The sequence below is a fragment of the Silene latifolia genome, chromosome 10 (genome assembly GCF_048544455.1).
Source record: "Silene latifolia isolate original U9 population chromosome 10, ASM4854445v1, whole genome shotgun sequence".
NCBI lineage: Eukaryota > Viridiplantae > Streptophyta > Magnoliopsida > Caryophyllales > Caryophyllaceae > Silene > Silene latifolia.
Window position 1 is genome coordinate 146,454,153 of NC_133535.1, and position 25,965 is coordinate 146,480,117.

General features: G+C 37.4%; 4 protein-coding genes and 3 non-coding genes across 9 annotated transcripts; 5 read left to right on the forward strand and 2 right to left on the reverse strand.

Annotated features, from left to right (window-relative positions):
• Positions 1 to 611: 611 nt before the first annotated feature.
• LOC141608439 (valerianol synthase TPS8-like) lies at positions 612 to 4,948 on the reverse strand. Its single transcript, XM_074427795.1, has 9 exons — positions 4,687 to 4,948; positions 4,296 to 4,586; positions 3,576 to 3,811; positions 2,614 to 2,660; positions 2,426 to 2,563; positions 1,969 to 2,187; positions 1,654 to 1,795; positions 1,162 to 1,410; positions 612 to 1,054 (listed from the first exon to the last, which is right to left on the reverse strand). The coding sequence occupies exons 1-9, from the start codon at positions 4,934 to 4,936 to the stop codon at positions 743 to 745; spliced, it is 1,884 nt and encodes a 627-aa protein (XP_074283896.1). The 5' UTR covers positions 4,937 to 4,948; the 3' UTR covers positions 612 to 742.
• Positions 4,949 to 8,241: 3,293 nt separating this feature from the next.
• LOC141606231 (shewanella-like protein phosphatase 2) lies at positions 8,242 to 10,253 on the forward strand. The gene has a single exon (XM_074425283.1). The coding sequence runs from the start codon at positions 8,506 to 8,508 to the stop codon at positions 9,700 to 9,702; it is 1,197 nt and encodes a 398-aa protein (XP_074281384.1). The 5' UTR covers positions 8,242 to 8,505; the 3' UTR covers positions 9,703 to 10,253.
• Positions 10,254 to 12,399: 2,146 nt separating this feature from the next.
• LOC141609913 (small nucleolar RNA snoR86) lies at positions 12,400 to 12,521 on the forward strand. Its single transcript, XR_012527816.1, has one exon. It is a non-coding gene; the product is annotated as a small nucleolar RNA snoR86 (small nucleolar RNA).
• Positions 12,522 to 14,785: 2,264 nt separating this feature from the next.
• On the forward strand, positions 14,786 to 21,058 carry LOC141606233 (lipoyl synthase, chloroplastic-like). Of its 3 annotated transcripts, none has more exons than XR_012526609.1 (8): positions 14,786 to 15,568; positions 15,668 to 15,831; positions 16,719 to 16,809; positions 16,939 to 17,096; positions 17,730 to 17,901; positions 18,515 to 18,625; positions 19,191 to 20,166; positions 20,556 to 21,058. XR_012526609.1 is itself a non-coding variant. In XM_074425285.1 (8 exons), exons 1-7 carry the CDS (start codon positions 15,230 to 15,232, stop codon positions 19,287 to 19,289), a joined length of 1,134 nt encoding a protein of 377 aa, XP_074281386.1. In that variant the 5' UTR covers positions 14,786 to 15,229; the 3' UTR covers positions 19,290 to 19,318; positions 20,556 to 21,058. The 3 variants fall into 3 exon arrangements, 2 of the variants coding, with proteins under 2 accessions (XP_074281386.1, XP_074281387.1); XM_074425285.1 differs by having other exon boundaries at positions 19,191 to 19,318; XM_074425286.1 differs by having other exon boundaries at positions 19,191 to 19,318; positions 20,704 to 21,058.
• A 1,235-nt stretch (positions 21,059 to 22,293) lies between these two features.
• Positions 22,294 to 22,415, forward strand: LOC141609914 (small nucleolar RNA snoR86). The gene has a single exon (XR_012527817.1). It is a non-coding gene; the product is annotated as a small nucleolar RNA snoR86 (small nucleolar RNA).
• Positions 22,416 to 22,750: 335 nt separating this feature from the next.
• On the forward strand, positions 22,751 to 22,878 carry LOC141609915 (small nucleolar RNA snoR86). The gene has a single exon (XR_012527818.1). It is a non-coding gene; the product is annotated as a small nucleolar RNA snoR86 (small nucleolar RNA).
• A 986-nt stretch (positions 22,879 to 23,864) lies between these two features.
• Positions 23,865 to 25,567, reverse strand: LOC141606232 (shewanella-like protein phosphatase 2). The gene has a single exon (XM_074425284.1). It carries the CDS (start codon positions 25,492 to 25,494, stop codon positions 24,181 to 24,183), a length of 1,314 nt encoding a protein of 437 aa, XP_074281385.1. The 5' UTR covers positions 25,495 to 25,567; the 3' UTR covers positions 23,865 to 24,180.
• Between the last annotated feature and the right edge of the window lie 398 nt (positions 25,568 to 25,965).

A 25,965-nucleotide genomic window follows, 5' to 3' on the forward strand; every position in this document is an offset into this window, starting at 1 on the left:
TGTTAGGGTTTATGTTTTAATTTGGGGACTTTGTCGATTGAACGAGTTTTTATTTTTTATTTTTTTTGGTGCAAATTGAAGGAGTTTACTGAATGAATGGGTTTAATTAGTTGGGTGTGTAGTTTTATGAGTAAGGTAAGGGTAGTTTAGGTATATTGTACAAGTTTAAGTCGTAATATCATATATAGATCGGGATTTGTAGAAAACGTTAGCGGAATTAACATTAGGTGGTAATTTTTAGGATTAAGTGATATTTAAGGTGGTAATTAGCAAAAATAGACATAAAAGGGGTTTATTTGTAAAAAACTGTACATAAAAGAGGATTATATACAAAAAAAACACTTTTACAAAATATAAAAAGTTAACCAAATAAAAACGACGGTTCGATTAAAGACTTGCTTTAATGCTCTCTTACAAGATTTCTATTTTTGAGAAGTCTTTTGGATTGAACCTTGAATATTATTGATTTGCAAAAATGATCCATTCACCAACTTGTAAGTTGTAACAATAACTAAGTTGTAACAATAACATTTGCTCATTTATTGAAATCCATTACAAGTTTGTAACGTGAGATAAAGAGGCAAGTGGGAGGGGCAGATGGGAGAGGGTTGTAAGAGATCAGAAGCTTATGGCTGTCACAAGCGAGACTCGCTGATAACTCTTCAAATACACTCAAACTAACATAGAACATCAACCAAATTAAACAAGACCAGAGAGTACAATTTTCATCACATCACAATTACTACATGGTAATTGGGCGGAGGTAAGTTGTGATTATGTCTTCTTTGATAAGTTTTGCTGAATAAGTGTAACCATCTATAACCTTATATAGCGCGTCTACAACACGCGAAAGCTCAAGGATTCGTTGAAGCACAACCTTTGGAAGATGGTCTTCATTAGGATTAGCCTTGACAAGGAATAACTCCTCATTGATCTCCTTCCATGCATCTTCTAACATTCTATTAATCATAGCCACTGCTTCGTCCCTACTCGCATTATGTTCCTTCATGTAGCATTCCACTCCCGAAGCAACGTGCCCTCTTGCTTGCTCCTCCTGTTACATACAAACGGTTAATAATCGTAGAATTTTTAATCCAATCACCGGAGTATTAAATAAAAGTCTCACACTGTAACACGATCTTAGACAACTGTGTTATTTACCTGATGACTAACAATGTCATCCATAAGCCGACCAATGACCTGGCCGGCTCTGATAGCCTTGGGAGCTTGTGAAATCAACTGAAATGGTTTTTCATCAACAATTTCATCCATTCCGATTATAGACGAGGTCACAATGATTTGACAAACCCCTGTTATTCTCGCATTCACCATGAATTCCTCAAATGTTGGCACATGTTTTGCTTTATACCACTCTGCCTCAGTATGGTAGGCTCTTATAAGATCCATCACCTGAATTATTCAAAATTCGTATTAGCTTATAATCAAAAAAAAAAAAATGACAACATACTCAGTTCACAAGCGAGTGAATTTGGGCATCACGTAACATGAAACATTAAGACCTTGTTCTTTTGGACTGAAATCGTCTGAATTGAACTGCTGAACTGAGTTGAAATTAAGTCCAAAAGAACAGGGCCTTGTACTTTTGTAGCTAAGAACGCCATAGATTACTAAACAATGAGAAGCGAGCGGTACGCAATCTTTAGCATACTGGGCAGCATATGGTGTTCCTTTCTTGGACATCTCCTTGGAAATATGTTCATAAACGTCATACACAAATTGGAACACTATTTTCATATATTCCTCCGGAAACTCATTCATTGCATTCAAATCCATCCTGTTTTAAAAAACGGAATTTATTAATGTAAACCAAACAAGAAAATCATGTGGTGGTAATTTATATTAAACGATCATGTGTCACGAGGAGAATATAACGAGACAGTACATTTATTTGCGAGACTAAAAGTCGAGTAAAAATGATCTCATTCATAATTTTGTACAAGTATGTACCTTTCAAATGCTTGGGTGAGTTGCTGAATTTCCTCAAAGGTTGCATAGGCATCATATGTATCATCTAATATAGATATGGCAAGAAGAACTCTTACTAAGAGCTTTCTAGCAGCAGAGTATTGAGGCTCAAAGTACATCGCTATAGCCCAGAAATGACACTCAACACATCTTTGTCTCGCATAAGGAAGCTTCGTCTTTAAGTCTAAGTCGTGCCACCATCTATTCAGTAATACAACTTTTCATAAGACGGTTTAATATAAGCCGAGAGAAAAAAGATTGTCCATTTGTGAACGACAATGGTGGAACTGGGACCAGTACCACCCGCTCACATGTTTTCTGTAGGGTCCATCATCTTAATGGTCCCTACATGAAGAATGGGAGAGGATGGTACATATACTCAATATCACCTGCTGATGCTATCTCATTTTCCTAATTAAAAAAATTTAAAGAAACTAACCTGAGAATCGAGGTCAATTCTTGGCGATACAGAAGTTGTAACCGATTGAAGTCTAGCTTTGCAAGTGTGAGAAGTGTTTCATTGCGAAACTCATCATCTTCATAGAAGGAAAATCGTATAAGGAAGCTTCTGCTTTCCCTGAATGGCAAGATGCTATCAAAGCAGAATTTCAGGCACTGGATGCTAACCATACATGGTCACTTGTTCCCTTGCCCAAGGGAAAGAAAACTATTTCCTGCAAGTGGGTATTCAAAGTTAAACACAAATCAGACGGCTCAATTGAGAGATACAAAGCAAGGTTGGTTGTTAAGGGATACACACAAAAAGAGGGAATAGATTACACGGAGACATTCTCACCGTGGTTAAGATGACAACCATCGAAGTTTGGTGGCGATTGCGAAAAGAAGAAATGGCAGATGACTCAACTAGATGTCAATAATGCTTTCCTACATGGCGAGTTAGATGAGGAGGTATACATGGCTATCCCTCCTGGCATGACTGTGACTGACAAGAGTTTGGTTTGTAAGCTAGAAAAGTCACTCTATGGCCTCAAGCAAGCATCCAGACAGTGGAATGCCAAACTCACTACAGCACTCAAGTCTAGAGGTTATCAACAATCACTCAATGACTACTCCTTGTTCCATAAGAAGAACAATGGGAAGGTGGTTTTCTTGGCAGTATATGTAGATGACATCCTCATGGTGGGTGATAATTTAGAAGAAATGCACGGCTTGAAGAATTTTTTGAATGATATTTTCAAAATCAAGGACCTTGGGCAGCTCAATTATTTTTTAGGAATGGAGTTTATTCCAACTGCAGTTGGTATGGCAGTCACTCAAAAGAAATTTACAAAGGAATTATTGGAGGATTTCAACTGTACTAATTGTAGAAGGGTCTCCTCACCTTTGGATTGCACAATAAGGTTGGACAAGGAATCGAGCAACTTGATTAACAATCCTACGACTACGAGGAGGTTGGTAGGTAAACTAAACTACTTAACTCATACAAGACCCGATATAGCTTTTTCTTTGTTCAACTCCTAAGTCGATTCATGGCATTCCCAAGGAGCAACACATGACAAATGCAATTCATGTCCCAAGTATCTTGCTAATGACATTTCCCAAGGTATCCTACTCAACAACAAAGATACTTTTCTACTTGAAGGCTTCTGCGATGCTGATTGGGCAGCCTGTCCAAATACAAGAAGATCAGTTAGTGGCTTCCTTGTCTTCATGGGAGGGAGTCTACTATCCTGGAAATCCAAAAAGCAGCAGACAGTTTCATTATCTTCCGCAGAGGCAGAGTACAGATCTTTAAGAAGACTCACAGCTGAACTATCTTGGCTAAGTAGGCTGCTACAAGAGTTAGAAGTTCCCAATATACAGGCTATACCAGTAAAATGCGACAGTCAAGCTGCTATACATATAGCCAAAAACCCCGTCTTTCATGAACGGACAAAGCACATAGATCTAGACTGTCACTTTGTCCGAGAGAAATTACTGGAAGGCCTCATCTCCTTATCCTACATCCCAACAAAGCATCAACCTGCTGACTTGTTCACAAAAGCCCTTAGTGGCCCTCAACATCAGCATCTTCAGTCCAAGTTGGGGTTGTATTTTACACCCTCCAACTTGAGGGGGGGTGTTAGAATAACAGAAAATTAGTTATATTTCATAAGTTTGTTACGTCTTTGTAAAGGTTGTTAGAAAGTTAGTTAGACCTAAACTAAGTCGGTTGAGGCGGTTTAGGTAGTTGATCTTCCTATATAAAGGAAAGATTGGCATTGGTTGTAAATTACTTTTCAGAATATCAATTGAATAATTCTCTCAAATTCTCTCTCAATAATCTGTTAATCTTTCTTCTTCTTTCCTTCTTCCATTTTCCATATCATGAAGATGTTCATCTTCTTTCAAAATGTAATGTCGGCTTTCGACTCTTTGAATGCCAAAATGAGAAACTTGCTTTAATGCATGGCGTGCTTGTTCTGAGACCGAAACAATTGATTCGAGAAATTTAGTAGTACAAGCAAGTGTATCATCTAGAATAGTTTCGCCATGACCTCTTAAGTGGCAAGCTTCATACAAGCTCACCATTCCTTTTATGTCATTCTTCGGGCTTTCTTTCATCTTCCCTTCATCGTCAAAGAGCTTCTTGAACACATCTGTATATTATTGAAGGAAAATGAGAAACAAATGAGCGAGACACTTAAAAAATAGAATAGGTAAACAAATGACGGGTCAACAGAAGGGGTAATATGGTACCACAAGGAATATTATGCCCATGTTGTCTGAATATGCGAAACTGCGACGCAGTACTATGTAAATCATAATCAATGTTGAAGTTAATTTCCGAAATTTCTTCAAAAATCTGGCTTACTGATTCATCAATTTCCTTCTCATAAAAATAGTGGATTCCGAGTCTTTCTACCGCGTCAACCATCTTCATCTTCTTTTCTAACTCTATGTTTTTATTTGTTAGCATTTTCCTCACTTCCTCCTTCAATGGTTCCATTTCTTGTTGGTATTTTTCCATCATCTACATTTCATTACAAAAATTACTCCTATAATATTAAGAAATTGTGAATATTTTAATAACCCTAACTATATATGTCGCCAAATGGAAAATAAGCCCTTATTTAGCAGACAATGATAGGAAGTTATCGAGTAGTATTGAGTTTCAATACAACTAAATCACAAGTTCACAACCCCACGCTATGGAAGTGTAAGATGCACATTCTACATGTGAGAGTGATACTGAAACTGAATGTCATGCATCAGATAACGCTATATCATCATTTTATCTAGTTACTTGGACTATATATGTATCAATATGTAATACTCCCTCTTATTCAGCCTATAGTTCCCCTTTCATTATAATACTCCTCACATATATTAGAGAAATGAGAACTATAGGCTGAATATGATTAAGTAATTTCTATTATCTGTGACTGGTTTAAATTAAGGTGAGATAACGTAACTAAGACGGAAAAGAGGAGGAAGAAATCATACAAAAGTGTGTTGTGGAGTGAAGTTGACAAAGTTCTCACCCCAAATGTCCTGTGGGAAATGAGCCAAGGGTCTCTTGACATTAACCTCTTGAGCTTCAAGACATTTCACTAGTACAGGGGCCATCTAATGATATTTGTTTACAAACTTTAATTTCTTTTACTAACTTAAGTGTTTGAGTATGTAGAAAAGACTTGCTTGTTTTGGAATGAGCTCAAACAAACCGTAATATTTATAGGCTATAGAAGGTGGACTGTGAGAACTACCTAGTCAGGATTTTATGTCAGTGGGGGCAAAAATTTTCAGCGGGGGGCGAAAGTGTAATATTATAAGGGAGTCTCGAAAAAATTCGAAAATTTTAACTAAAATTTTCGAAATTTTCAAACGCTAGCGGGGGCGACCGCCCTTGCTAGCCCCCCCTCGCTCCACCACTTCCTAGTACCTAGGACATTGCATTTTTTTTTTGACAAGGCATCTAAGATTGGACCAACATATATCATTCTTTCGGATGAGCAATGGAAGTTAAAGTCATCGACTTTCAAACCGCCTCGAAAGTGTTGGACATGAGTATGACAATCCGACCTGTCACCGTTGTAACACAACCCAAATAAGATGGAATGTTCACCTTTGGGCCCATTTTATCCTCACTTAAGTCCAAAAACACAAGGCCTTGTAAGTTAGTAAGTGATGAGTGAAATACTTTATAAACACATCACAAACCTCCTATTTCCCAATGTGGACAACTTAGGGGGTGTTTGGTTGGGGGAGTTGGAATGGAATAGATTTAATCCATTCTAGTGTTTGTTTGATCTATTTTGGAATGAAGTTAGAATCCGGATGGATTCTAAATCCATTCCAACCCCCTCTAATCTTATATCCAATCTTTAACCCAAGATTCTAACTCCATTCCATAATGTTTAGCATTTCATTTTATTCCAAGGTTCAACCAAACAATATAAACCAAGTATGGGGTTTAAAATTCATACCACAATGGTATGAGATTCCAATCCATTTCATTCCTTCCCTTCAAGCCAAATGCCCCCTTAATCTCATAATCTCATGGGTGTTACAATGAGTGCATGTCCAATATAGGCCTTTTTTTTTTGATAAAGAAAGGAAACTAGATTGAATGAATCAACCTATAACATCTTGGGTCTTGGCGGATGAAGAGAACTTGTGTTTTTGGACTTAAGTGAGAACTTGTGTTTTTGGACTTAAGTGGGAAAAATGTGTTTTTGGACTTAAGAGAATTTTTGGAAGTCTTAATATCATCAAAGCGTCTTGCTTGTGACGGACTAATCTTGTCACAAGCTTGTGACCTCTCACAAAAAGGAAGAGGAGATAAGGTGGGGCACCCCCCAATTCCCTATGTCATTTATGTTTTATTGGGACTACTGTATGTTGGAATTAGGGAATAAAAGGGGGATGCTTCATTATGTAATTGTGTTATGTGATTATTGTATAGGAGAAGACTTCGTAGAGGGGCCTTTCTGATTGTCTGATCTTCATTCTACTGTTGATTGCTAAGGTAGGGTTTCCTACTCAGTTTTTACCGTTAATTGTTATGGCATGATTGTTTCGTGATTATTGTTAACTGCTGATCATCGGAGTATGGGCGTTGTTGTGACAGTGTTGGTGTGGAGAGGTTGTGACAGCTATGATGCTGTGTGTTGTGATTGTGGTGAAGTCACTTGCGGGAGTGGCTTCACACCCTAGTTCGCCCTCCGTGGAACCCGCCACGGGAGGGGATGTGCACATTAAGGGACAGGGATTTGTTTTAGTCGCTCGTTGATGAGCTGGACTTGGTGGGATCGTGCGGTCACCCATCGCGGCGGCGTGGATTACCTGTTGCGATGGGTAATCTGGCGGGGCTACACACTTCGGTGTGTAGTCGATTCTTGTGTGAGATCGGAGACCGAGGAGTGTGGATGATCGGCAGTTCCGTGTTGTTTGCCTTACATTGATTGAGTAATACTGACCCCGTGTTGTTGTTTGTAAAACCTGCGGTGATCCATTCGGGGATGGTGAACAGACTTGACAGGTATTGCTATTGGTGAGCTTGGGACAGTCATGGAGGAATTGTCATCATCAGTCGTAGTATCACTGTTCGAGTCGTAGTTATGATTTTCAGTTGTTAGACATTTATTTATATTTCGTTGGATCAGTTTGGGATTTGGTTTTGATGTAAACATTATTTTATTGGTACTTTAATAAATGTGCTCAGTTCAGACGCTTTTGATATTTACTAACCTCGGATAACCGAGATGGTAGCACATTTTCATGGTAGGGTGGTCCTGATAAGGCACCTTGTTATGAGGGGGTGTTACAGTATCAATGTCATCAAATTATCAGAGTATTGTGTAAGACCGTTTAAAGTGTGAGACACACCATTTATATATATAAAGATAAAGATGCTCATGTATATCTTAGTCTAATGGTTAAGGATTAAAGGAAGTATAATGAGTAATAGATCTCAGTTTCAAATTCCCCACATCCGTTATTGTAATGCCTTGTGGCTCATTTGACACCGACTAACCAAACATACTCAATTACTCACAATAATCTCACTATTCACGAGATCTCGCATCAAGAAGAATGTAGGTGGTAAGGTTGGCAAATGGCAATGATCTAAGCTAACTCGTAGCCCTCATAATCAGTTCGTTGAAAGTCCATCTTGAAATCGATTAAAGTTGATTCCGAGTTGATTTTGAGCCAAGTTACAACAAATCCCAATCAATTCAAACGTTAATAACACTCAAAACAAAAGCACGTTTAATCGAACTTGAGCTTTTTTCAAGCCAACTCGTACCTCAACTTTTTAAACCTCCCAAGTTTCAAGCGAACTTCATGCTCGAGCTCAAATGTTTGATCAGATCCCAACCCCGCCTAAATTTGAGCTCAAATCGGCTCGAACACTTGATTACATTTATATTTTACATCCCTAGCCACTAGCCAGAGGACTCGAATCGTAAGAAAACCAAGCTTGTCATCGAACAATTAATCATAGACTCATCAAATCTAGTTCTTCATCAAATTAAAGACCTCCCATCACCAAACCTTCAAAACAATCCAACAATGGCGTCAACAACGACAACAACAGCTACAACAAATCCCAACCCTAAAATCTGCAAAGACATCCCAAATCTCCTCTCTACATTCGTCGATACCTTCGTTGATTTCACCGTCAGCGGCGGCATTTTCCTCCCTAACTCTAAGAACCCTAATTCCCCAATTCAAACTTACTATCCACCACAAGACCATCTAATCGCCATTGGAGATATCCATGGCGACCTCGAGAAATGCAAGCAATCCTTCCGTCTCGCAGGCGTCATCGACGCCGCCGACAATTGGTCCGGTAAAACCTCCGCTATCGTACAAGTAGGCGACATCCTCGATCGCGGAAATGACGAAATCAAGATTCTATATTTTCTGGAAAAACTCAAGAGACAAGCGGAAAAATCGGGTGGGAAATTGATTACAATGAATGGTAATCATGAGACTATGAATATCGATGGCGATTTTCGATACGTTACGATGCGGGGATGTCAGGAGTTTATAGATTGGGCGTTTTGGTATAGGATTGGTATTTCAATGAAGAAATTGTGTAATGGTGTTTCCGATGTTGCGAAAGATCCGTTTATCGGTGTTCCGAACGAGTTTAGTGGAACTATGGAGAAATTTCATGAAGGATTTAGGGCTAGATTAGCGGCATTGCGGCCGGGTGGGCCGATTAGTACTCGGTTTTTAGCGGAAAATGCGACTGTCGTCGTTGTAGGGGAGAATGTGTTTGTTCATGGAGGGTTGTTAGCTAGTCATGTGAAGTACGGGTTAGAGAGAATTAATAATGAGGTTAGGGAGTGGATTAGGGGCGAAAGGCGGAGTTTGTGGAAGGATATTGATAGAGGGAGGAATTCACTTGTTTGGTTAAGGAAGTTTTCGCATGTGGTAGCGGAGAATTGTGATTGTGAGGCGTTAGAGCGTGTTCTTGGGATGATTCCGGGGAGTAAGAGGATGATTATGGGGCATACGATACAGCAGGATGGGGTTAATGGTGCGTGTGGGGATAAGGCAATTAGGATTGATGTAGGAATGTCGAAAGGGTGTGGGAATGGTTTTGCTGAGGTTTTGGAGTTTGAGAAAGGAGGTGGGTTGAGGGTGTTGACCTCAAATCCGGTGTTTAATGGGAGTAGGGGTGTTGGTAGTAGGGGACGGGATGGGCTTGCTGTGGTGCTTGAGGAGGATAGACGGAAACAGGTTCAAGTTAGAGCTTGAATCAACTAGTGGTGTGATCACTGTCTTTGATGGAGAAATATATTAATTGGCAATTCGGAACTGGTTGATGAAAGAAGGACAGTAGGGAGGTTATAGCATTTGACAGTGTTGGAAGAAATACACTTGTCATTTGATTTAGGTTAAGGTTTCTCGAGTTTGTGGGGTATTATCTCACATCGGTAGAGGTAGAGTAGTGAGACAGAGAGACGACTATGAAATTATTGCCTTACTAGAGAATTTCAGATAGGGAAAAGTGGATTCTGATTTCAGATAAGGAGAACTGGCTTCTTTACTTGAATTTGAAGCTAACTGTTGTATAAAGTCGATCTTTACCAATTGGGCTGAGAATCTATCTGTAAAAGTTGCATTCTTTGTTTCTGAATTAAGCATCTCTCCCCTTTTTTCTTACTTTCTTGCTGAAATTCTTTCCCTGGCATAAATTCGTTGCAGCGGTGTTTGCAAAAGTAGGTGATAATGGCTCCATCAAATGATTGTATATGAGAACTGTTTATTGGTGGAAATGTTACTTCTGCATATCTTGCTTGATTTTGGTATGATTTGAAACTTTCACATGGGTAATTAAAGTCATGTCTTGTTTGCGTTTTCGTTGCTACGGATTATTCTTTCGCCATTTTGAGGTAGGTTGGACATGTTTTAGATCCGATTTTTAGCTATCATGTTTGTCTATAGCTTTGCCTTTTTGTCTTAGTTTAGTACTGTCTGTTAGACAAGTTTATCTATGGCTTTCTCTCGTGGATGAGAAAATGTTGTGGTACTTGCTGCGATTTTCTCTGATTAGAATAGAAGCTCTAAAAGCCCGACTTTTGAACACATCGGTGACTGTGTGATCAGTTGCTAGTGTGTCCGATCACATGTAGGTAGAACTTATTGTTCTCTTACAGTCAATAAGTTTTCAGGAGTGGGTGAAGCACAAAGCATCCTGATTTGAGCTAAAATTAGGCATGCTACCTTGCGCAGCGCCCATTCATAATTTTTTAATTTTTATTCCAAGTGTCGAAACTAGTCGAGAAGTTTTTGACAATGTTTTGTGATTCCTCCTTTAAGCTTACAACATTACCTTAATGTCTTAAGGATTCTCGCAACAGCTAATGGTGCTGGCTGAGCATTATTTTCTCCCCTGTAGGCTATTTGCTTACATGAAAGCTTGTCATCTCTTCTCTCGACTGCTGTTTTATCTCAACATTACATTCTTCATCAGTAGGCTATTTGCTTCACCGTCAGTTGTCAGCCTGTGACTATCACAAATTCGCAACCAAATCTTTTTTGGGTTCTGCTGTGTTCTGTAACAGATTTCTGGCTTACGGGAATGTTGAACCGCAATTCCGGTAATAAAGAGCAACTTTAGGATGGAAATTCTCTCTCCATAACTTGCACCATTTAGGGTTATTTTTTACCATCAATTTGGATCATTCAATTTAGTCATACACTCATACTCAGCTCAGATGCTTGCTTTTGGATCGGGTCTAGCAAATAGTTGGTTGAATTTGGGTTTACTGTCATACTCGGGGCGTCTTATACCTTAGTTTTTGTATAGACTTGTTGGAGTTCGTCGGCCAAATGGCCCACACCCAACCTCTTCCGCAACCATCCCCATTTCTCCATCGAATGCCACCGGCCCAGCACCACAACCCTCCTTAACTTCCCGAGGATTCCACACCGACATTACCACCCATCCACGACAACCCCACCCCACTCCCTCATTTAAATGACAAGATCCAATCACCGCGAACATCTTTCTCTATTAAACCCACCCATGTCTCCCCTTCAACCGTCTTTCAAATTTCTTCCCATTGTACTTAAAACTTAGCTTGCCAACTCAAACCCGGCAAACAGGTTGGGTCGTATCGTGTTCATTTCTATGTCAATTTTAAATGAGTCATCATTAGTTCATTACCTCAACTCAAACCCCGCTCAATTACATGAACATGTCATTTGTCTCAACCGTAACTCGACCAACATAATTTCAACAATTCAACCCGTCCTCTTTAATCATTTATTCTTTATGCAGTTCATTTTCAACCCATTTAAGCCGTTAAATCTTAACCCAAAACGTTGAATAACAATTCTTACTTTTTTTTTTATCAAGTGTTAGATTATCAAGTTAACAAAACGAAATTATGACTAATTGTGTTTAAATAAATGGGTCACTCATGTTATATTTGTGTCCAAAAACGTCAATTCTAACCTAACCCACAAAATTTTGTGTCGTGTTTGTGTCAACCTAACAACTTAACCCTCACCGACTAACTTCTTCTTGATTTTTTGCCGTATTTTCGGGTTGGGTCAATGATTGTCACCGCTACGAGTGACGAACGCTAATCTGTGTTGGAAAATGCCGACGACGAACGGAGAAGTCATCAATCTTGAACTAGTCAGGTTGAGTTCTAAAAAGCCCAAGAAAAACACAACCCATAAAAATAACTAGGGTTTACATAATTATTGCCGCCTTCAATCTACTATTTATACTTGATCCCACTTTTATCAATATCTCAGTATCTCCTCCATCGATAATGTCTTCTGTAGTGTCATTATTATATTTTTCTCCTCTGTTTTCTTCCATGTCTACTGTCTTCTATTTATAGTTTTAACAATTTTTTTTTTCCTCTTTTTATTATTTTTATGTGATGCAATATTGAAAAAAAGAGTGGGGTAATTAAAAAAAGAAGCCAATTTGCAGAGCAAAATCGTCGAAAAAATTGGCGTAATTTTGCATTGAAGGTTGGCAATAATAAACTGCGATTCTCCGTGCCTTTCATATCTTTTCATATTGATTATGGCCTCGAACAAATCGCTACATTTCTATTTTTCACTCTATATTACTCAAATCTTTTTTCCATTAATTTTTAGATTAAGACCCTGTTCTTTTGGACTGAAATTGCCTGAACTGAACTGAACTTAATGGGGCTGAACTGAACTTAACTTAATAGAGCTGAACTGAACTGAACTGAAACAAAAATAAAAAGATAATAATAACAATAATAATAATAATAATATTAATATTAATATATTAATATAATCTAATAATAATCTAATATGTAATATAAAAAATAAAATAGTAATATAATAATAAATATAGTAATAATAATAATATATTAGTAATGTAAATGATAATATTATTAATATATATTAATAATAACTAAAAAACAAATATGATAAGTATAATATAAATATTATAAATAATAATAATTAATATAAATAATAATAATAATAATAATAGATGTAATATAATAATTTATTAATATAATAATAATAATAAATATGTTATTAATAATATTAATATAAATGAATATATTAATAAAATAATAAATATAATATAACAAAATAATAATAATAATAATAATAATAATAATAATAAATATTAATACACTAATATTTCCATGAATCATAATAATATAATAATAAATAAATATAATAAATATAAATAAAATAATAAGAATAAGAATAACTATAATAGTAATATAATAAATATTAAAAATAAATTTTAATATGATAATAACAGTAGAAAATAAATTAATATAATATTAATGATAATAATAAGAATATAAAATAAGAATAATAATATTAATCTTGAAATAAACTAATCTGAACTGAACTGAATGGAGCTGAACTGAACTGAACTTATTAGAACTGAAATTAAGTCCAAAAAAACAGGGCCTAAGTCTTTGTTAAATCGTTTTGCAATAAAACATTGTATAACATATCGTTTTACAATAAAACCGTTTTACCCATCATTTTTTTGTTGTATGGAGAAGAAGGATGATTTAAGACCTTTTTTTAAGGATTAAAGCAAGTTAGGAGCAACTATACACTCAGTTTGAAGAAACGATGATTTAAGACCTATTTTTTAAAATTCAACACTCCATTTTAATCTTCGGATAGGTTATCAAATATATCAGCATCTGACCCGAATTTATCGGATACCCGAACACCCATTTCGGATCGGATATCCAATCCGTGCTCTCCCTACTTTATGTTACTTCTGATCATCTTGGACTCTTTAGCTGCCACACCTGAAATGTTTTTGTTGTATGGAGAAGAAGGGCAACATATGTAGCTCTAACAAACATTGTCACCAATCTACAGTTCTCATATACTAGCCGACCCCAAATCATTTTGGGATTAAGGCTCTGATGTTGTTGTACAGTTCTCATATGCCATCAATTGATGGAGCCATTATCGCCTGCTTCTGCACACACCAGGTGACACCACTACACCAGTGTGACAAATTTAAGCCAGGGAAAGATTCCAGTTACAAAGAAAGCACTTTTATAGATCCATTCTCAGCCCAAGTGTAAAGATCAACTTTTATACAAACAGTTCAACAGTTACTACAAATTCAGGTAAAGAAGCCAGGGGTTGTTTCCAATGGCATTATACCTCACAATTTAGCATCTTATTAATCACCTTCACTACCTTATAAACTACACAAATAATCAATCCACTGTTCTCTATCCGAAATTCCGAGTAACACAATATTTTTGTAGTAGTCTCACACTCATAGTGTCTCATTCCTCAATTTCTACCAATGGTATAACCCTCCTACTTTCTTTGTTACGACAACCAGTACCGAAAATGCCAAGTGCTACCAACCATGATCAAAAATTCAAAACTATAAATTCTTACATAATATATCGTCACATACAATATTTTGACTAACTCCATTTAGTCATAGAAGACGAGGATAAAACCACTAGTCAATTCAGTTCAGTTCAGTTCAGGTTCATTAATTTCAGTTCAACTCTATTAAATTTAATTCAGTTTAGACAAATTCAGTAAAAGAAAACAGGGCCTAAACCTCTTGATGATCAGCTAGTCTTGCTTGTGACGGCTAATCCCGTCACAAGCTTGTGACCTCTCACAAAAAGGGAGAGTGGACAAGTGTGACACCCCCATGTGCTTTCCACTCACCTCTCAATGGGCATTTTGTGAGAGAAAACGATATCCGTCACAAGCTTGTGACGAATATCGCCCGTCTTCAATGAGATTTTGTGCTTGATGATAGTATCTTGGAATGATAACGTGCTAATGAACCCTTGACTCTCTTGTAGTATTGTTTCGGGTCACAATATCGCCCGTCTTCAATTACGAAGCTTGGTTCCTAAATTTCTCCGCCCACTCTCTTCAACTCTTCACCTTTCTTATAACAACTTAACTAATCATCTCCTCCTCCCAAAAATTTGCTTAATATCATACAGACTACCTATCATTTATATTTATATATTATTATTATTATTATTATTATTATTACTGCATTCATCTCTCAATTTGTTTACTATAATGGCTGCCACAATTCAATCACTTGGAGCTCCTTCTTTTTCTGCAATCAACCCCGTCTTCTATGTCCATAAAAGACAGTGATCACACCACTAGTTGATTCAAGCTCTCACTTGAACCTGCTTCCGTCTATCCTCCTCAAGAACACGGTCCAACGCCTCACAATCACAATTCTCCGCTTAGTCCGCTACCTCATTGGTACAATTTCTACAACACAATCAATCTAACCACAATGATGAACCAATCAATCAATTTAAACCCAGCAGCAATCTCAATGCAAATCCCAAAACGGGCACCCAATTCCAACAATCTCCCGCAACCCAAATTCACCATGGTTGTTGCATCACTACAAAGCTCTAAAGAACCCACATCAATGAAAAAGGAGGTGGGCCCACCATACCCAGGTGGTGGCATGGGGATGGGGATGGGGCAACATACAAATGTGAAGAAACCTGAATGGTTGAGACAGAGAGCTCCTCAGGGTAAAAGGTTTGATGAGGTTAAGGATTCTCTTTCAAGCTTAAATCTTCATACTGTTTGTGAAGAAGCTCAGTGTCCTAATATTGGTGAGGTCAGATTAGATTAGATTTCCGTCCTTGTTCTTGTTGCTATTGTTGTAATGTTTGATTACTGTAAGTAATGAAGCATAGGTTGCCATAATTAATTTCAGTGTTGGAATGGAGGTGGGGATGGAATAGCAACTGCCACAATCATGGTGCTTGGTGATACTTGCACCCGTGGTTGCAGATTTTGTGCCGTTAAAACAAGTAGGAATCCTGCGCCGCCTGACCCAATGGAACCCGAAAACATTGCCAAAGCTGTTGTCACTTGGGAGTGCGTATCACTAACCCCTTTCAACTCGATATACCTCTTCTTCCTCTTTCTTCTTATTTACTACTCACTACTACGTATTTCTTTCTCATTTACTAAAGTATAATGCGAAAATACTATTCAATTGTGATGACATTTAGGGATATGCCTCTTTTTATTTCTGGCGTCGTCTCTAGTATTTTGAGACATGATCAGAAAGTTTCCGAAATAATACAGAGCACCTTGTAATTTCTTAGGTAAAACCAGGATTCGTGCAATATTGAGGTTATAGTTTTGTAGATTGTTTCTGCTTCATAGTAACTTATTACACTTTGTGTACCACAATGTTGCATTGACATTGTGGGTTGTCTGTGGTTTTATCATTAAACTGACATTTATCTGTCCTTGAAAGATTTGTCCATCAGGATATGTCACTTCCTTTTCACTGGAAACGCGATCTCTTGAGTCCACTTTAGTGTTGTCATAGCATTGAATATTTGCCAGAATTTCTGTTAATTGCATTAGGTCTGGTTGACATGGTTGAGGATTAATAAAAATCTAGACTTCACAGGTTGTTCATTTAGGTTGTTCATTTGTCCTGATACTCATGTTGGAGACTTGACACTTGTGAGTTTGCTGTTAGCCTAATAGTTTGTTAGTAGAACCCTTCCATCTCTAGATGCCAAATGGCCGTGAAACTCTCACCACATTCTCTAAACGGGCTCTGTTAATAAGTCGAGCTTATCATTCAACGAGTCTGTGGTTGGTGCTAGTACTCTAACAACCCTGTCTTGGTGCCCCTACATCAGTAGGCTGTTATTGGCATAACTTGCTGGTGAAGAGACGATGTTCTATTTAAGTACCCCTATCTTTTATTCTGTTTTATGAGAGTATTATTGTGAATGTTGCAGGGTTGATTACATTGTATTAACAAGTGTTGATCGGGACGATTTGCCTGATGGTGGAAGTGATCATTTTGTCCAGACAGTCAAAGCCATGAAGGTACATCAAAGTGTTGACTGCGGTGCCTTAAATATTATTTGCTTTATGTGATGGCTTTCCAGGGCTTCGTTCTAGTTATCTTCTATTCTAGCCATGCTATCTTACAGAAAAAAAAAATTGACAATGCAGAGACTCAAGCCTGATATCATGGTCGAGTGTTTGACCTCTGATTTTAGGGGAGACTTGAAGGCAGTGGATGCTCTAGTTCACTCAGGTTTAGATGTTTTCGCTCACAATGTCGAGACAGTTAAGCGTCTTCAGCGAATTGTTAGAGATCCTCGGGCAGGGTAAGTTCCATGTTTCATTTCTGATGTCAACCTGTTAGCCCATGTCTAAAGGGTCTGTTTTTCAGCCTGTATTATGCCATGTCAATGGTCATTTGAAGCCAAACTTGGCCTGATGACATAACAGCACTACTTGCATATTAATCGCCGGACTTTCATTACGTGTACAATGGATCTGTAGGGACCATTATCCGAAATCTACAGATTGCCTACTCAAGTACTTGCAAGTTATTAGAATTTAGAACTAGAACTGTTTGAAACTTTAACTTCACAGGTAGTTGATTTTTTTGATTGTGCACTACTACTTGGCTACTAACCTCTCTTTAAAAAAGATGGAAATTTATAACCAGACACTATTCTACGTTTCAGAGTAATCATATTCTCATCCGTTTGCATGGATTAATGGTGGTTATTTTCATGCCCTTGTCAGAACTGAGAAACAAGATTTGAATTTTCCATTGACATGCTAAAATCTTTTTTCTTGCCTTGTAATCCTACTATCCATCCAATGAGATTAGACATTTTATTCCGTCAAAACTGAGTCATGGTCCTAAATTGAGCCTCTCCAGAAAGAGGGTCTTTTTCACTTACGACATCACTTGACAATTCTTATTTACTGATTATAATGTAATGCAGGTATGAACAGAGTTTGTCTGTGCTAAGGAATGCCAAAATCAGCAAGGAAGGAATGATAACAAAAACTTCTATAATGTTGGGACTCGGGGAAACCGACGATGAGTTAAAGGAAGCTATGGCTGATCTACGAGCAATCGATGTTGATATTCTAACACTCGGACAATATTTACAGGTGAGCAACCTTCAATCCTTCATGTTAACTATGATGGTTCCACCCTGGATGGTAATGCTAGTGAACATTATTTTATATTGTCTTTTCCCCTTATTTGCTTTTTTATTTCTCTTCTACGTTTTAAGATTTATGTAAAATTTCACGTAAAATAAGGATGGGCCACACCTACAATGAGAAGATAAAGTCCACTTCGGAAGCCTAAAGGAGGTTTCATCCTAAAACCAATATAATTGGCAAGACTAATTCATTGATTTATGGTGATTTACTTTCTCCTGCTTTATCATGTGGGACAAACATATTCAGTAGGAACTCTCAACATCATCCATCATGAGTTTTTTTTGTTTGTTTTTGCAAAGAATTGTGTGCTGTATGCCTGTACCTTGGAACTATTTTGCAAAGAACTGAGGAGTGAAATTCTGTATTCATCAGTGTTTTCGTATTTTGTTCTTCTACATTTTACATTTTTTTATATCTTGGAACTATTTTGGGACTAAGGATGATTCATGTTAGCCGACCCCAAATCATTTTGGGACCAAGGCTTTGTTGTTGTGGTTGCGATAAATGGTGTATATACTTATTTATTGAGGATTTAATTTATATTTTTCCCTTGCAGCCAACACCTCTACACCTCACAGTCAAAGAATATGTGACCCCTGAGAAATTTGCTTTCTGGAAGGAGTATGGAGAAGCTATAGGTTTCCGCTATGTTGCCAGTGGTCCTCTGGTAATTGATTTCCCCCTCATTTAAAATCTGCATGATATATGTCTGCTTTGACTGAAAATTTAGATAGATCATAAGTTCGAGTGGCCTAGAGAAGCTGTAAAAGTGTAAATTACGGTTCTCAAGCTGGCCAGCTGCATGTTGCTACAAACCTAGAAGATTCATTTGATCTGTACTTCAATCCCTACTTGATCACGACTTGCAAAATTACGTGACTACAAAAAAAATTGCATAGCTATCATTGTCAGATTTCTATCCTGATCTTGGAATCAATTGTTGATGTCTAATACTCTAATCGCGGTAGTAATTTACAAGTGCGGCATGCAGACTCATCAAAATGTTGTCATGAACAGTCATGATACTGCACGACCCCATATGTAATACCTCAAGTGTGTCACCCATTTGCTAACGTATTCGTTTTTGGTCCGTCTCAACTCTCAGCCATATCTTTAGTCATATTAACTGTTAAGGTGGTGATTGGTATATTCCTATAGTTAATTCTAGTCACTGCCTGAATGAATGCCAGTGAGTATTACCAACTCTTAGTAATTTATTCCGTGATCTGTAGGTACGGTCATCATACAGAGCTGGAGAGCTTTTTGTGCAAACAATGGTGAAAGAAAAAGCCAAGACTTCCTTCAACTCTACCCTCCAAGTTACTGTATAGATTAATATACATTTCTAGGCTATTATTAGGTATTGCCATACAAAAATTTACTCCTATATTTTTTCATAGATTTACACCCTTACGTTCCAAAATATTGTATTGCTCGATGCTGATAGCCTAATGTTTCAATGGTATCTTGTTACGGACTTAGGGAATAGTTTTTAGTATCTCTGTTTTAGTATTTCTTTTCCTTTTCTTTTTTCACGGCAAGTTATATACTCCCTCCCAGTCGCTATAATGTTCCCTCTTTCCCAAAACGGATTATTCAAGTAATGTTCCCCTTTCTATTTTTAGAAACTTTTACTCTTATTTTATTCATTTCTCTCTCCTATCACCAAACCCCACACAACTCCTTTACTCCTATTTTATTACTTTCCTTTATGTTTTGGCCCCACAATTCTTATTTAACTACTAATAATTCATCCCCCTCTCCTACCACCAACCCCACACAACTCTTTTACTAATATTTTAATACTTTTCCTTAAGTATCGTGCCCATATCAAAGGGGAACATTATAACGACTGGGAGGGAGTATTTTTTTTAGCTGTAGCCTGTAAGAACTTGTTTCATTATATTCTTTTACACTGGATGCTATACTTATTTTATGGCACATAATTTGTGCTCAAATTATCGGCCGGGTCATGTTTGTTGCGCACAAAATTCTGCGGAATAACTTCCATTTTGCCATCCTGAGTTTTGAGCACAAAATTAAGCATCTCTCCCCCTTTTCTTACTTTCTTGCTGAAAGTTCTTTCCCTGGCATAAATTCGTTGTAGTGGTGTTTGCAAAAGCAGGTGATAATGTTCTAATCAAATGATTGTATATGAGAACTGTCGATTGGTGGAAATGTTACTTCTGCATATCTTGCTTGATTTTGGTATGATCTGAACCTTAATGTGGGCAATTAAGGTTGTGTCTTGTTTGTGTTTTGGTTGCTACGGATTATTCCTTCGCCATTTAGCTATCATGTTTATCTATGTCTTTGCTTTTTGTCTTAGTTTATTACTATCTCTTAGACGAGTTTATCTATGGCTTTCTCTTGTGGATGAGAAAATGCTGTGGCACTTGCTGATTTTCTCTGATTATAAGCTCTAAAATCCCGACTTTTAAACAAATCGGTGACTCTGTGTGATCAGTTGCTACTTACTAGTGTTTCCGATCATATGTACAACTTAGTGTTCTTTTACCGTCAATAAGTTTACATGAGTGGGTTGTGCACAAAGCATCCTGATTTGAACTAAAATTTGGCATGTTACCTTGTTGCAGCGCCCATTCATCTCAAATCTATGTTTAGTGTTGGACTGTTTTCCAAGTTTGATGTCCTCTGTACTTGCTTCTGGTGCATTTTGATGTTGCCCTTCTGTTCATGGCAATTTAGCCTGGCATTAAAAGCGGAACTGTGTCTGTGTGTCAGCATTGCAAAGGGAGAGGGGCGAATGAGGGTCTATTCAAGAAGTTCGTTGGTTGCCGTTGCTAGATTTTTGACAATGTTCCGTAGTTCCTCTGTCAAGCTTACAACAATATCCCAATGTCAGGGATCTTGCAACAGCGAAGGTGCTGGCGCTCTGGCAGTGCATTATTTTTCCCCCCCATTAGGTATGAGACAGTTTCATGAAAGCTTGCGATCTCTTTTCTCGACTGTTCTTTAAAGTTTGCTTCACTGTCAGTTGTCAGCCTGTGACTATCACAAATCTTCAGTTGTATCAAAATAGTTTAGAAAAACTCGTATCATGAATAATTTATTTTGATCTTTTTGGGTTCTGCTGTGTTCTGTTTCTGATTTCTGATTTGCATCAATGTTGAACCGCAATTCTGGTAATAAAGAGTGGTTCAGATTTCTGATTTGGATCATTCAAACTCAATCATACTCAGTGCAGGTGGTTCTGGATCGGGTCTAGCAAAGAGTTGGTTGAATTTGGGTTTGCTGTCATACTCGTCGGCCGCACGGCCCACACCCAATCTCTTTCACAACCATTTCCGGTTCAACAAATGCCAACTCCGCAACCCTCCTTAACTTCCCCGAGGATTCCACATCAACATTACCACCCATCCACGGTGACCCCACTCCCTCACTTAAACGACAAGATCCCACCACCGCCAACATCTTTCACTATTAATTCCACCAACCAAGTTTCTTCCCATTGTACTTAACTTAGCTTCTCAACTCAAACATGGCAAACCGGTCGGGTCGTATCGTATTCGTTTATGTGGCAATTTTAAATGGTTCATCATTACCTCAACTCAAACCAAACTTAATTACATAAACATGTCATTTGTCTCAACTATACCTCGACCCATATAATTTTTTAACAATCCAAGCCGACCTCTTTAACCATTTATTGTTATTCACTTTAAACTCACCTAATCCATTTATTAGTGAATAACAATTCTTACTTTTGAGCAGGTTGGTTAGATTAACACGTTAACAAAATGAAATTATGATTAATTTAAATAAATGGGTTAATCATGTTAGGTTTGTGTAGAAAGACGTCAAGTCCAACCCGAACCGCATAAATTTCGTGTCATGCTGTGTCAACCAATTCCATAAATGAATTGCAACGTCTTAACCCTCAACCACTAACTTCATGTCGATTTCCTTACGTATTTTCAGGTCGTGTCAATGATTATCACCTCTACGAGTGACAAACGATAATCTGTGTTGGAAAATGCCGACGATGAACGGAGAAGCCATCAATCTTGAACTAGCCAGGTTGAGTTCTAAAAAGCCCAAGAAAAACACAACCCATAAAATAACTAGGGTTTACATAATTCTTGCCGCCTTCAATCTACTATTTATACTTGATCCCACTCTAATCAACATCTCAGTATCTCCTCCATCGATAATATCTTCTGAAGTGTCATTATTATATTTTTCTCCTCTGTTTTCTTCCATGTCTACTGTCTTCTATTTATAGTTTTAACAATCTTTTTTTCCACTTTTTATTATTTTTCTGTGATGCAATATTGAAAAAAAGAATGAGGTAATTAGAAAAGCCAATTTGCAGAGCAAAATCGTCGAAAAAATTGGCGTAATTTTGCATTGAAGGTTGGCAATAATAAACTGCGATTCTCCGTGCCTTTCATATCTTTTCATATTGATTACGGCCTCGAACAAATCGCTACATTTCTATTTATCACTCTATATTACTCAAAATTTTTTTGCATTAATTTGTAGATTTAAGTCTTCGTTAAATCGTTTTGCAATAAAACATTGTATAACATATCGTTTTACAATAAAACCGTTTTACCCAACATTTTTTTTAAACTTTTAATACATTGAGCGGCTAGTCATATTAATACGGACTAAATACTTATAGTTTGGATTATAATATAATCTTATATTGCTATAAATCTATTAGTAATAGATTTGCATGCGGGATATTGTACGAATTAGAGAAGGCAAATTTAAAGCTACGGACTATATCAATTAGCTTAATGATTTTGCTTAAAGCCAATTTGCAGAGCAAAATCGTCGAACAAATTGGCGTAAGTTTGCATTGAAGGTTGGCGATAAAAAAATTCACTGCGATTCTCCGTGCCTTTCATATTCTTTTCATATTGATTATGGCCTCGAACAAATCGCTACATTTCTATACTTGTCACCCTATCTTAGAAGAAATCTCTTATAAAATCGCTCTATAATCACATTTTAAAACTATCGACAAGATAACATCTGATTCTATATTTATATGTCAATTATGTTAAACCGTTTTATATAAATCATGTTAGATATACTTCTAGTATGGACTACTTAAATATGGAGTATTAACATTTCTATAAATCTACGTATAAGTTATAAATTTGAATGGAGAATATTGTTGCAATGATTTTGCATAAAGCACCAGAACATTAATTGCTTAGTCGATTATTATTTTAACCAAAGATAAATAAATGATAAAGCCAGGACAAGTAACAAATAGCGTAGAAGTGTTATCAAATTAACTTGGTTTATTACGTATTCCTATGTCCCGGTCAATTGTTATAATTTGAAATGAAATTAACAATTAACTGAGGACATAGTGAGTATAATTTTGATAGCACTGAGTATTGGTTGAAGTCCATAACAAAATAACAATTCGATGGTTAGATCCAAACTCAGATCAGAAACACCCCGATGGCTCAGCCGCGCAAACATGAAATTTTAAGGCATGATTTAAGGATCATTAAAGTTGGAGGTGATGGATTATTTCGTTACAGTTATAACAGCATGTCACACGTCCCGAATGAGCGGAAAACTGATGGATATGGTTGTTATGAATCGATTGTGTTGCGTTGTGTTGGAAAATTGTCTCGTTCCACCGAGATTGTGGTTTTAAGCGATGTCGAGTACTATTTTGTCCTCGCTCAGCGAACGAAAGGTCTTTTTTCTTCTTCTCTTTTGGGACAGCCAATTCCCTGTTCAAAAATGACCCCTGAAACATGATATAGGGTACAAACAACACCACGACAGCGGACAGCGGACACTTCATGCAATCACCGTATCACTTCTAAACATAACCACATAACCAATCAATTGATGGAGCCATTATCGCCTGCTTCTGCACACTGCACACAACACAACACCAGTGCGACAAATTTAAGCCAGGGAAAGATTCCAATTACAAAGAAAGCACTTTTATAGATCGATTCTCAGCCCAAGTGTAAAGATCAACTTTTATACAACAGTTACTACAAATTCAGGTAAAGAAGCCGGTGTTTCCAATGGCATTAGATACCTCACAATTTAGCATCTTATTTAATCACCTTCACTACCTTTTAAACTACACAAATAATCCACTGTTCTCTATCCGAAATTCCAAGTAACGCAATAATTATTACATAATATGGTCACATACAATATCTTGACAACTCCATTTAGTCATAGAAGACGGGGATAAAACCACTAGTCGATTCAAGCTCTAACTTGAACCTGTTTCCGTCTATCTTCCTCAAGCACCACCGCAAGCCCATCTCGTCCCCTACTCCTCACACTCCTACTCCCATTAAACACCGGATTTGAAGTCAACACCCTCAACCCACCTCCTTTCTCAAACTCCAAAACCTCAGCGAAACCATTCCCACACCCTTTCGACATTCCTACATCAATCCTAATTGCTTTACCCCCACACGCACTATTAACCCCTTCCTGCTGTATCGTATGCCCCATAATCATCCTCTTACACCCCGGAATCATCCCAAGAACACGGTCCAACGCCTCACAATCACAATTCTCCGCTACCTCATGCGAAAACTTCCTCAACCACACCACTGAGTCCGTCGCTCTCTCAACCTCCTTCCACAAACTCCGTCTTTCGCCCCTAATCCACTCCCTAACCTCATTATTAATCCTCTCTAACCCGTACTTCACATGATTAGCTAACAAACCTCCATGAACAAATACATTCTCCCCAACAACAACCACAGTCGCATTTTCCGCTAAAAATCGAGTACTAATCGGTCCTCCAGGCCGCAATGCCGCTAATCTAGCCCTAAATCCTTCATGGAATTCCGCCCTAGTCCCACTAAACTCCTTCGGAACACCAATAAACGGATCTTTCGCAATATCCGAAACACCATGACACAATTTCTTCATTGAAATACCAATCCTATACCAAAACGCCCAATCCAAAAACTCCTTTACTCCCCGCTCCATAGCGAATCGAAAATCGCCATTGATATTCATAATCTCGTGATTACCATTCATAGTTATCAATTTCCCACCCGAATTTTCCGCTTGTCGCTTGAGTTTCTCCAGAAAGTATAGAATTTTTATTTCCTCGTTGCCGCGATCGAGGATGTCGCCGACTTGTACGACGGTGGAGGTTTTCCCGGACCAATTGTCGGCAGCGTCGATGATGTTGGCGAGGCGGAAGGATTGCTTGCATTTCTCGAGGTCGCCATGGATGTCTCCAATGGCGATTAGACGGTCTTGTGGTGGATAATGAGTTTGAATTGGGGGATTAGGGTTAGGGTTTTTAAGGTTAGGGAGGAAGATGCCGCCGCTGACGGTGAAATCGACGAAGGTGTCGACGAACGTAGAGAGGAGATTAGGGATGTTTTTGCAGATTTGAGGGTCGGGATTTGTTGTTGTTGACGCCATTGCTGGGTTGTTGAGGAAGGTTTGATTAATGGTGGAACCGTGGAGGGTAGAGTTGAATTTGATGATTTTTTTTTTATTTTTTTGGGAAAGAAAAGAATAATTCATTTGTAGAACGTCATAGGACATTTACAAAAAATAATTATAATCGAAAACAAATCAATCAATATCAATACTATATATTAATTCCAGAAACCAAGGGATTTTAATGTAATTAAAGAAATCTATACAAATTAATTATACTATATAGTTTTAAATCGATAAAGACGTAGTGTGATGGGCTAATAAAGGGACCTCAATGTAAATATTATATAGTTTTGGTTAAAAGTATAATATAAAGATGCCTTGATGAAGAATATTTATGGAAATTACATTAAACTAAAGTAACTAAATTTAGAAACACAAGAATATAGTGATTTTCCTTAATTAAAGAAATCTATACAATTTCATTATACTATATAGTTTTAAATCGATAGCACCGTGTGATGGACCTAATAAAGGGACCTCAATGTAAATATTATATGGTTTTGGTTAAAAGTATAATATAAAGATGCCTTGATGAAGAATATTTATGGAAATTACATTAAACTAAAGTAACTA

Coding starts and splice junctions, on each gene's coding strand:
- LOC141606232 (XM_074425284.1), bottom strand. CDS start 25,494: ATGTCCTATGACGTTCTACAAATGAATTATTCTTTTCTTTCCCAAAAA.
- LOC141606233 (XM_074425285.1), top strand. CDS start 15,230: ATGATGAACCAATCAATCAATTTAAACCCAGCAGCAATCTCAATGCAA. Junction 15,569..15,667: donor AGTGTCCTAATATTGGTGAG/GTCAGATTAGAT, acceptor AATTAATTTCAG/TGTTGGAATGGAGGTGGGGA. Junction 17,097..17,729: donor GTTAGAGATCCTCGGGCAGG/GTAAGTTCCATG, acceptor AATGTAATGCAG/GTATGAACAGAGTTTGTCTG.
- LOC141606231 (XM_074425283.1), top strand. CDS start 8,506: ATGGCGTCAACAACGACAACAACAGCTACAACAAATCCCAACCCTAAA.
- LOC141608439 (XM_074427795.1), bottom strand. CDS start 4,936: ATGGAACCATTGAAGGAGGAAGTGAGGAAAATGCTAACAAATAAAAAC. Junction 2,564..2,613: donor GGAACAAGTGACCATGTATG/GTTAGCATCCAG, acceptor CTTGCCATTCAG/GGAAAGCAGAAGCTTCCTTA. Junction 1,055..1,161: donor ATGACATTGTTAGTCATCAG/GTAAATAACACA, acceptor TGTATGTAACAG/GAGGAGCAAGCAAGAGGGCA.